Below are 12436 nucleotides of genomic sequence, written 5' to 3' on the forward strand. Positions count from 1 at the left end.
ACGCTCCACTGCCTGGTCTTCCAATCCTGAATGAACAGTTACAGCCCTGCCGTTGTTCAAGGGGTGCACAATGGTCTGAACAGAAGCCTGTAAGACAGCAGTGGAATAAGGGAAATGCACTCAGAAAAAGCCACAACCATGCTTCATCCCAAATATTATTATCTCTCAAGTCCTGGCTTCAGCAAAGGGAGAGTTTTTTTGAATGCTTTATATTTTTGAGATGGTTTATATGGAGAATTCAAAGTCTAATGCCCTGGGGCAAAAACTAAATTAAGCATAATCCAATTTACAGTTACAGAAAAAAATCTAGACAACATCATGCTTTACTACATGTAATGGCTTTATGAAATATATAAAGGCTACTCTTCTATAAAATATATATTTTTTCATTCCAAAATGCAAATTTTAATTCATATTTACTCAAGACTTTCTTGTTTAATGTTTAAAACTTACTTCTATAAGAAAGACACACAGTGGCCAAATTAAAGATTTATTATAGTGTTTTTATTAACAAACTTTCACTGGAAAGTTCTGGGCGCATTAACATAGGAGGCACATTGGCTTCGATGTTTGGCATTTGACAATCAACAGAATTGCACTTCACTGTCACAGCCTTGCTACAACAGTGTGAATTTTCATGGCAACCTTCACAGTGAGCCTCTCCCACTGACCTATTCAGCAGGTGGTTTTCATCATTTTGGTCAGCATTCAAAACCTGGTCGTTCTGCAAAGAACGCTGATCTATCATCTTGCTCTCAGCTTTCTTTTTCTGCTTTGACATAGAGGCTTTCTTGCTTTCAACCCCGTTTGCTTCTGTGCCACCCTTTTCATCACACTTGTCCATCTTCTGGCAGAATCCCTTGTGGTTGTTGGATACACTGTTCTCACATTCGGAGCAATGAACAATGAGAGGACCTACACTGCGGCAGAGAAATTGCGAGGAACTCATTACCTTTGGAACTGTTCTCATGTTTTCCTCTGGGTTTTGGTGAGCGTGTGAATCTGTCCTGTTTATTCTCTGATGGGTCTGAAACTGTTGCACTGACTGGAGGAAAAAATTTTTAGGCAGCGAGTTCTGCGTCATCGTTCTTTTGAGCCTTCCTTGGAGGCAACTGCAGTGGAGGACATGCTGGACTGGGTGCACATAACCTTCAGCAGCTTGCTGTAAAGCATTTATGGGACCCACAGGGTTTGGGATCTGTACAGTTCCAGGTGAAGGAGAGCACTGGTAACAGAAGGGATTGCTTAGCTGTTGACAGGAGTGTGGACTCCACTTGACTGCTACTTGTTTATATGGATCTGGACAGCTGCACTGCCTGTTTTGAGAGAAGATTGGGCATAGAGCATGTTGGTCGATAGACTGTAACACAGCTGAACCAGCAACGTTTTTTATGCTTTTGCTCACTTCACTATTATATACCGAATGCATAGGCATACAGGTGTTTTGGGACCTGCTACTGAAGAGTTCTGAGCAAATATGAGTTTCCTCATACGTCACTTTCTCTGCAGGGTTACAGACACCAGCTTGTGATGCCAGCGGCTCAAGCTCATAGTGCTCATGCTCCATTTCTGGTTTTTGACTTCTGGAGTCCAGCTGATACTTGCTAATGGGATGTGATTTATTTTGACCTCTGCCTCCTTGGGCTCCTGAAAGGGTCTGAGAGAAGGCATTACACCGCAATTTTTTTGGTAGCGGGATTTGGCCACAAGTGCCCTGAGGTCCAAGGCATCGGCACATGCACTGAAAGAAGAACGTTGCAAAAGCCCAACTAATGCACATTATAAGCATCATGAAAGTGCCAAGCTGTGTGTATGCCAACACTGTAGAGGGCATCATCATTGCTCCAGCTACAAATGTTGTCAATGCAGCCATTGCAATAGCAGAACCCATACGGCTTAAAGAAAAAATCACCTTTCCCTCTCGGTCAGAGTCAGGAGCAAGGCGATAAGCCACTCCATAATGAACAGCAAAGTCTACTGATAAGCCAACAGCCACAGAAATAGTGACAGATTCTAGTACATTCAGCTCCCATCCAAGAAGAACCAGAGAACCTACAGTGACAAAAATAGTTCCAGCTATTGAAACTATTGCGTAAAGGCTTATAATTATATTCCAAGTTGTAAGAAGCATTACACTAAATGCAACAGCAACCGAAAGACCCATGGCAATAAGAGTACCATCAGAAAGACTGTCCTGAAGATCATAAAATTCTAAATTGCTTACAAACCAACCATTGCTAAGGCCTTCAGGAGCAGAACTAAGCTCATTTGAAATCCATGAGTCAACCTCTTTGTAGAACTGATGCATTTTCTCATAAGCCAGTGTGAAGAGGTAGGTGCTTTGGAACTCCAGCACCACTGCCCTGATGGTGTCATTAAGGTCGAAGCGAGGCCCTGGGGTTTTGCTATCTAAATGGTACCCTGTGCTTCTTTCTAGCTCCATTATAGCTCTCTTGATGCATAACTCAAAAACTTCTTGTTTGTACGGAAAGCTCCAGTGGCTGCAGCAGGGGTAAAGAGACGGCTCATCACAGTCCTGATTTTCCATCCACTGCTTAAATGTTTCAATAAAACAGCTTGTGAAGTCTTGTTCTTCAGTCTGATAAAAGAATGTTTGATTTCTTAACTTCTGACAGAAGCGCAAAATCCAAACCTGTGAAGCGGGGCTAGCAATATTAAAACTGCTATCTAGTTGCAGCTTTCCTTTACTTTTAGGATTTAAAGGGTCACCGTTATCTTCAGGAGTGACACCCCAGATTACTGTAATAGGCATGTGGAGCTCCTCTCCGTGGTGGACACGTTCAAACATAAAAAGTTTTTTGTATTCTGCATCATATCGTTCAAATGGGTGAGAAGACCTAAATACCTGAAACTCAGAGAGCTCCAATGACGGCAATTTCATCTTTGGATTAACACACACAATATATGCTCCACCGATTGTTAAGGCAAGGAACCAGAAAAGCCAAATATAACGGAATTTGATAACAATGCATGGCAAAACTTTTTCAAAAAATATCCTGGATGCTTCTGAGACTGCAAAAATAATCTTGTGGAAGGTTTGGCACAACACTGTCCAGCAGTTTTTGTTGTTGTATACCCTCTGCTGAGGTTTTTTAAAGCAACTGAAAATATTGAGAAGATACCGTTCATGTAATACAACTACAGCAGGTAGCCAGGTAACCATCAAAACATAATTTACCAATATGGCCGTGCCGGCATAAACACCAAAACATCTGATTGCTGTGATATTGCTGACATAATTAGCATAGAAGGCAGCAGCGGTAGTAAAACTGGTGACAAACATGGAAAGAGCAGCGTGCTGCAATGTGATGCTCACTGTCTCAGAAGTTCCAGCATGAGGTTTATCAAATTTTGTGTAGTTCCAAACATCACATAATACAAAAGCATCATCTGCTCCAATCCCAACAAGAATAATTAATGCTGTGAGATTCATGAATGGAAAGAACTCAAAATTAAATACTACCCGATAGAGAAAATAAGAAACAATCAAGGAACTAATTATTGCAAACATAGTCATCAGCGTGATAAACATGGACTTCGTGTATACACACATAACTAATAAAACAATTACAATGGCTATGGCAGGATACACAGTATCCATCAGTAGGTAATCTTGAAACAAACTATGTTTTATTCCAAACTCAATCCCCGTGACAGTTGTTACACCATCAGAAGAGTTCCAGTTCTCAAAGTTGTCTAGGTAAATACTCATCATGCTTTCTCCTTTCTCAGTTGGAGAGAAGAGCATGCTATATTTTAAAGCTGGTAAGACATAGTCAGCTGTCTTTGGGCTTAGGAAATCCTTGTCCACTAGATAGTGAAGGATCTGGTAAACAGCGTTGTACTTGGTACATTTGCGAGGCACGTTTGTACACTTGAGTTGGTCCTTCCTTTTGGCATTCATATCCCAGCAGTCCGGCCCCAGGGTCCCATTGTAGTAGTATTTGGCACATGTGCGAAGCAGCTTTAGGGTGTGAGAGACATCTCGTTCTACAATTTTTTGACACGATGACCTGTTGTTTAGAATGGCAATATAATTGCCCAGAGTCCAGCTGGGACAGCACGAAGCAGCAGTGGCTCTCTGGCAGAGATCGCCAAACTGGGAATGGGATCTGATCTGTGTAAAAACAGGCAGAGCCAAAAATTCATTTTAAAGCAACCACCTGAATTTTTAGAAACATTCAGACACACAAAAAAATCCTTAAGTGATAAAAATTCAGTTTACAGTCCTTTTGTGTTAACATTTTAAATTCCTATTTCTGCATGCATTGGTTTTGATCAGCGTCCTCTTATATACACCAGACTGAACCAGCAGTAACTCAGTGTTCTGACTTGTCAACGCAGTGTAAATTTGGCAGAAGAGTTAAGAATACTGTATTTCTATTGTTTGAAGATGCACTGAGTTTTTTTCCAGACTGAGGATGGTTAATTCTCTTCTATTATCTCATACTATAGTCCTGAAAAGAGACCATCAGCTATACCTTAACAAAGTTTCATTCTGCTTTCAATCACATACTGATGTTCCTAGGAGAAGCAGGGATTTACCATCCAGAAGAAAGGACATGACAGCTTTTACAATGACTACCATCATCTGACCTATCTTCTACAACCCTCACTTTGAGTTTTTTCTTGCTCTCATATAGCTGACAAATATTTCTCCCGAACAGGTCATCATGCTGCTGCCTAGGCATTGCTTGTCCAAGTCATGACGGGATTTCCAAGTCACAACATAATTCATCTGTGGCATAAGGCCCCATAAAATAAACGCTGTTACACAGAGATGGCAGTCGTGCCTCTGAACATTGCACCCACCATGGGAAGAAGTCCCATGGGTCAGCACAAGAGTGAAGGAACAGAGAAAGATGCAGCAAGAAGGCCAGAGAAGTTACAGGGACAACCAGGCATCAGTGGCAAATGCAGACAAGGCACAGAGCTAGGTCACAGTGAGGGGAACCTCTGTTGTCAGCTCAAGTCAATGCCCCAAGCCGTGGAACTTCTATCAGAGCTTTATGAAAATGACAACAATTTTAACATTTTGGTTACGGAATCTCCTTACCTAAATGACTGTTAATCTGGTATGTGGAAAGTCTTCTTTGACTTTAAGAATATTCCAGATTTAGTTGAAACTACTAAGTGCAGGACTTAACTAAACTGCCATAACACACTTTTGGCAAAATTAAAGCATCTTTAAGTAAAATTGAAACTGCTAAGTAACAATGTTAGATCATGGAAATTTTTTCAAGTTGGTAAAACTCATTCTTTATGCAGCAGAGGGAATTTAAGTCTTAAAATTTTCATGTCTGCTGCTACACAAAACTTTCTGGCTTTTTGTATGTGCTGAACTAGAATTAATCCTTCAAATACTTAGATACATGTAAAACTTCAGTCTTAATCAAGTTGCCTATAATGGACACATTTTAATAAAGTCATTAAAGCTATGTGCTTAAGAGTTTACAGGATTGGGACCAGAAATCATTATCCATGTATATTTTAGATCACCTCAATTCAAAACATACTACTTTGCTTTTCTAGCAAAATTGCATGGGTTTATTATTAGCAATAATTTATAATGCAGACAAAACCTTGCAGTTAGGGATTCTCATGACAGTTATAAAAGCTTTAATATGGACTTAATTTTGTCAACCAATTTCTGAACAATAACAAACTGGCATTCCAAAAAACCAGGATAATTCACATTTGATTGTTTCCAGATAAAAACACTCACACATGCAAACACAGGAAAAACCGAACAACCTATTAAATAAAAGGAAGCACTGGAATAGCCTATCTGTGTTTTTCATGGCACACCTCCAGGTTTATCTTATGAGGATATAATAGGCAAACCCTTGGGTCAGGCAGGCAAATTGGTAGGAAAGGATTGTATTGTCTTCTCTGCATATTCAAGTTCAAAACAGGACAATGAGGGTTATATGCTGTTCTTCAACACTTGCTGCAGGCCATAAACATTCACCGGTAAAGTAACTGCTGCCAAAGATAAAGTAACATGAGCTGGCAGCTGGAAATGAGAAATTAAAATGCAAAATTTAGCTTGGGATAGCTTATTAAAACACTACGTAAAATGTTAATACATTGTAGCATTGGGCTTTGTTAGTGATCCAAAGGTATGGCAAAGGCCATTTTGCTGTTGCCTAACTTGGTCTGCCACTGGCAAGATTTCCATTTGTTTTGGAACAACTAAAGAAACCAAGCAATGCAACCTGCGCACATGCTGCGTCTGTAGGCAGACCTGCCCAAATGGATATATGAAGTGACAGAAATCATAAATACATGTTTTTGGGGAAGCAGTCTGAGAAGATAATTTACAGTCTTTGAAGTTTATAAAATAAGTGTTTATGGTTTATAGGGAAAACATCCTGCAATTACCAGCTGAAAGAAAGGGCTCTTCTCATTCAAGTAGTTACAACATTTCTTACAGCTATTTTGTATATAATATTTCCATGAAGATTATAGGACTACCATATGCTGAGCAGCTGTACAATGAAGCCCCTGACTGTCAGTAAAATATACAGTTAAAGTAGATACAAGCAGATGGGAATACAATTATCACATGGGATATATTGTTAGCTCATATTAAAAGCAAATACTACGTGGTGCTGAAATCCCACTTGTCATTCAAAAATTACATAAACACTAAGGTTCACATTTTCAGAAAACACTGTCCATTCTTGGAATACAGAAAGTTTTGCCACTCATTAGAACAGAAACAGAATTTTGACCCTCAACAGTGATGAATTCAACAACAAAACTGACTACAGCCAGAGGAGATTCGGTAAGACTGGAAGGCCACAGAAGTGTCAATTTCTTCTGATAGCTACAGTGCAAGTCAGCCTCCTCTCTAGAGACTGGTTGTTAGCTGAACTTCACATTTAGAAGTGGGACTAATGTCAGCACTTCATTCGAGTTCTAAAAAGTGTTAGAAATGCTCAGAAATTGTTAGAATTGTTTAGAAATGTTACTTGTAAATAGCAAGCATTTAAAAAAAAAAGGAAAAAAGCTTCAGCCTTTTCTCAACCCCGTGTCTTATTTTTATTACACATTTACATATATAGACCAGCAATAACTAAAACACCTAACCATATCAGTTTATTTTGTCAACTACCCAGCTAAAAGACCATGCCACTATCATGCTGCACTACTGTTGTGCTCAGCTGATGTGCCTGATTATTCTCAAGTAAATACGTAAATTACAACAAAGATCCATAGAAACATTATCTGCAACAAATACTCTTTATGAATATTTACATCATTCTGGATGTGGCTGAAGGAGACAACATTTTATTTTCTCAGGTGTTCTTACTCTTAAGGATGAGCTATTTTCATGGAGTCAAGATGTGTGGTGCTTGGTTTTTTACTTTCATGCTTCCCTCAGAAAGTAAAGCCATATTTGAAATAACATTTTACTATAAAAGTATGTGTGTAGGGAGGGAAAAAGTCATCAGAAGTAATGTGAGCATTAAAAACAGTATTTTTCAGAGGTAATTACCTGTCTTTATTTTCTTACACAGATATATTATTTTTTATTCAGACAGCATTGTTTTGCAATGATTGGTATCGTCCTACATATAGGACGGTATATAATCCTCCTCCACCCCATTCTGGATGGCATTAGTAGCAAAAACAAATTCCTCTGTATAATGTAATTGTAGAGATTGTTGTTTGTTAGCTTTCTCTGTACACAGACTGACCATTTTACAAGGATGTGAACAATGTCAAATGCTCTCATATACTGTTGGATGACAATGAGCAGCAAAATGAAGCTCAAATAAATGCTTTCTATCTGCATATTAAATAATAATACAACATCTTTACTTACCCTCAAGTTATCTACATTGCACATTGACTTAATTGCATTCAAATTCCATAAATTCTCTCCTTCTGTTGATGTAAACACCACTCGTGAATAGCGATCACCTGAAATTACAGGAGGACGGTTTATGGACTATTTGGTTGTGTCTGACATCAAATACTGATGTAAAATCCCACCATTCCAATGATACCAATGTATTTTTTTTCAGGTCATGGGAATCCACCTCCTTTTCAAGATGATAATATATTTATCTGTAAGACTTAGTCCACATGAAAGTTTCAGTTTCCTTAAAGTGCTTATAGTAAATATGGCATCTTAAATATTACATACTATTTAGAAGCTCTACAGACTTCTATTCAAGCAAGCTATCTTCTGAACTATGACAAACAAATAAAAAAAAAAATCCAACAACAGAAGATCTAATCAGCAAACTATGACATTCTTGGCACAGCATAATGTCAGTGCATAGATAATAGAAATCAAAGGCTGATTTAGTAAGACATTCAGGAATGTAAATAATAATTATAAAGATGTTTCTACAAGACTTTTTGCTTTAGAAGCAAATGACTGCAGTGGAAATTGTGATATCCGTAAGGCCATTTTAAATAATTCTACAGTTTAGATACATACAGCTTAAATTAAAAATTAAATCATATTTATTATAAGACAGCTTTTAGGAAAAGAAATCATTACTTAGTGGCATAGCTGACAAGGGAAACATATATACATGGACATATGTATGGTACTGAGTAACAATATATGGTACTTTGGGTTAAGAAACATTATCACTTTAATTATAATATTTCCAAAAACAAAAGGCAGATTTTTTCCCACTGCTGAGAATACGCAGAGCTGTTGCCCTTCACAGAACTGCAATGAAAAGACTCAGCGGTAGTGCCTTATGATCTCTGGCTGTGTTTTAGGATCAAGGAAACTTGAAATCTGCTGATCCTAGAGCAGACACAGAAGGATACCAATGACCAATACGGGTCAAGAGGAAAACAACTGATTTCTTTACATAACAAACTGGAAACTCCCATAGAAGCACAATTCCTTCACGACTGACACAACTGAGACTATGCAGGAACAGTAATGGAAAGAATGAGTCTATACAGAAATAGCTGGCAGGAGTTAATTCTGCTTCAAGCTATAGTTAATGCTCAGTAGTGTTTCTAATACATTTCCTCTTCCTTATGAAATAACTTTTCAGTCTAATTTGGTTCTGCTCACAATGATGACATTGTTCATATTGTCTCACTTTACATGTAAAACCTCAGTGTAATTGAAAAACAAATAAATCTGTTTTTCACCTGTTTTTACTGCTCATTGCTTTCTCTCTCAGGTCAATAGTATAAACAAATAATTTCATAATTACATTTTTGTGCTCTGTTATCAGTCCTCACACATAAAAGTAGCAGCAACAGAGCCCAAGTCGGCATTCTTTGAATAAAGGTGAGATCTACATCTGCTAATGTGTGTAATCTGCCATAATGTAACTTATCAATGTTTTGTCTTATGCTTTGCAAAAAGTTTAATAAAGACTTCTTTGTCCTCCAGTTTAAACATTTTCAAAAGCTTTTACTACTTTAAGAATTTGTGGGATTTTTGGTTGGTTTTGAGATCTTTTGGTTTTGTTTTGTTTTGTTTTTAAAAACAGCCTAAATTCTGGGCAGGATATGACCTGTGGATGTCTTTTAGGAAAGAGTCTCATATAAACATCCAGAGCAAAAGTAATTTGTTTTAGGTGGTTTTCTTTTTTTTAGAGTTGATGGCACAGACAAAACACAACTTCTTCCCCAGTGTGAGTTAAGTGCTATGTCTATAGGCATACATAAAACACTGCCCTTACACTGATTACAGCATTATCAACAACAGGATATCTTTACAGGAAATGGAACCACTTTAAGGACATAATTGCTTCCTAGGAAGAACCAATAGAATATAACATTTTAGCCCAATAATTTCAAAGGCTTCTGCACATACAAAGAAGGTGTTTATCACGAATATACTAAGCAAAAATATTTTCCTAATCAGGCATACAATAGACAGAAGAGCTCAGAAATGATTCAACTGTCAGAAGCTTATTCTCCTTACATCATTTCTCCACTTACTTGGAATATCACAGAAAAAGGTATCCTTGTGAAAGTTCCATTCTGCTTGCCTCTTTTCTCTTTCGTAGTGATCATCTGACCATCTGTCATCTTGATGACTGAAATGGAATAAATGGCTTTCACTTACTTTACCAAAGAAATTGTTAAAAGATGTATCCAAACAAGTTACACATCTCAGTAGCTCTTCTATTACAGTGTGACTTCTTTATTCAAGAACTGAAACATTCATTGCATTTTTTGTTATTAGAGACTTCAAAGGCTGACACAATATTTCAAAAATCTTATGATGGGAATTATCTAGGTCCTTGAAAATTGTAGATGACTAGATCCAATATGTATTGAAACCATTGACACTATATACAGTAAATTCAGTGGGTACTAGAGCAAGTGCTATGTACACACAAAAAAGCACAACAGAATAAAATGAATCTTTAATACAAATTCTTACCTTTTAGCTTGCTCATCTGCATATTTAAAAGGATAATTTGCAAGTGTTGCTTTGTACCCTGTGTTTTTCACCATATTGTTCCATGTAACCAGTCTCTGTCCTATTGCTGTCCCTCTTGGTTCAAAACCCTAAGAAAGATTATTATGAAATTCCATTAATACTTTTAATTCTTTAGCTCAAACAGGAAAGTGGAAACATGACCAAAGTGATGTATAGTTTTCACTATGAAGCATAGTTACTCCAGGCATCTGCTCTAAATGTAAAATGCTTTATGACAGGCCAGTTTGACAAAATAATGACCAACTATATAAACTGACAAGGCATTACAAATTCTTGCACATATTACTTATCTCCCCGAGAAATGGTGATTATTTAGTCTACTAAACGTTCAACTTACTTTTCAGAGTAAGGGTATTCTGTAATGTCCTCTTCTGTATCTTAATTACAACTCTTTACTGATTTTTATGATCTTTATGATCTTTTTTTTTAATGATCTTTATGAATAAAAACTTTATAAAGTTTATAAAATTTTTTATGAATAAAAACTTTTGATCTTTATGAATAAAAAAATGAATAAATATATATATATTTCTCCAAGAACTAGGCAGGTATTCCATTTCAAAAGTGACTTTGAAATATAATTAGAATAACTTGATTGTTTTCAGAAAACAGCCATTACATACGGATATGTACAGATACATGCTACTATAATACAAATAATAATAAATTACAGGAGTAGTATATCCATATTTGAGGATGGAAAAAAATGTATTTTTTCCATAAAGCTACTCATGGGTAAAATAGCTCAAGAAAAATAAGAAATGAGCACAGTATTTAACAGAATCTGATATAGATTACTTTCAGTCTTTCAATATGGATACCATTTCATCCCCAGAAGGCACTTAGAATACCCTTTCCTTTAATAGGTCCTGGCCCGCACTCTTTGAAACTTGATTTAGAACGTATGGTCTGTGTTGTACTGTGCTGTACATCTAAAACTAGGATGAATTTACATTATTCAATGTACAGCAGTTCTGTTGTGAGGCACATGAGATTCGAATGACAACATGCAGAACTAATTGAAACTCATGGATAACACACTCTGATGGCAACTGCACCTTTGTTATCACTCTTTGTTACCAATGTCAAAATCTGATACTTTTAAAATCATTTTTGCTAAAGGAATCACCAGGCTCTTTAACATTTCATTTCTTTCATGGATCTATTAGACAAAGCTTGATTTTGCAAGCTTACTGCTGATGGAAACTCAATGGAAATTGATTCCCAAAGAGATTCAAAGTACAGAGGATCTTTTCAGGCACATCAAGCGTCAGGGGAATATACCAGTTGCTGTACTTGCATCCACTGTTTACTGCTAATATTGAAAAAACATCAAGCCAAAAATACTTATTGGACAGTACAAGTGACTAGTATTCACTTACCAGCAATGGATCTGAGAAATCTGGAAGATCTGGAACTAATATTCCAACCAGTGCACACACCACTATTAACACAGTACACATGCCCAGGACCACCACGGGCCAGTCAGCTATCAGCGCAGCATAGCTACATGGAGAGCAGCAGAGAAAAATATGTTACAGAAAAGAAATTCATGCAGAAACAAACCTCCTCCCTCCTGAAACACTCTACTCGTATATAAAAAAGCTTTTCATATCAGACACAGGAAAAAATGCAGTCTTTCTCTTAGATTTTATTTATACTGCTACAGAGGTGATTAATTACGGGCTACTGAAATAGATATTTCTGTTGTTCAGTACCCGTTAGGAATTTAAACTGCCATAGGAATCATTTATGTAACATTTTTATATTAAAAATGAAAAACAAACATATGTGAAATGAAAACTCTAAGTCTAAATACAAATTTTTGAGATTAGTATTTCTTCCTTAACATTACACTTAATTTCTGGCATGGATATTATCCTTGTTTGGGACCACTAGAAAATAAATGTTTTGTTAAAAAACTCAGGATAGAAAACATCACAGTTTCTTCTTTGAAAGTTTAAGCTT

At 37.0% G+C, this 12436-nt stretch overlaps 1 protein-coding gene across 12 annotated transcripts in view; it reads right to left on the bottom strand.

Moving 5' to 3' along the window:
- Positions 1-201: 201 nt before the first annotated feature.
- The window catches only part of DISP1 (dispatched RND transporter family member 1), an 88918-nt gene continuing 76683 nt past the window's right edge, over positions 202-12436 (bottom strand). For 8 of the 12 annotated variants that reach the window (XM_040551804.1, XM_040551807.1, XM_040551809.1 and 5 more), the window contains 5 exons: positions 11851-11974; positions 10409-10536; positions 9961-10058; positions 7856-7953; positions 438-4138 (listed from right to left, as the gene is read on the bottom strand). In XM_040551804.1, the coding sequence (XP_040407738.1) occupies positions 494-4138; positions 7856-7953; positions 9961-10058; positions 10409-10536; positions 11851-11974 (4093 nt within the window). In that variant the 3' untranslated portion in view covers positions 438-493. Of the gene's footprint in view, positions 4139-7855; positions 7954-9960; positions 10059-10408; positions 10537-11850; positions 11975-12436 lie in introns of all 12 variants that reach the window. The other 4 variants (XM_040551805.1, XM_040551813.1, XM_040551814.1 and 1 more) reach the window with 2 other exon arrangements.

Source organism: Cygnus olor, chromosome 3, assembly GCF_009769625.2.
Source record: "Cygnus olor isolate bCygOlo1 chromosome 3, bCygOlo1.pri.v2, whole genome shotgun sequence".
Lineage (NCBI taxonomy): Eukaryota > Metazoa > Chordata > Aves > Anseriformes > Anatidae > Cygnus > Cygnus olor.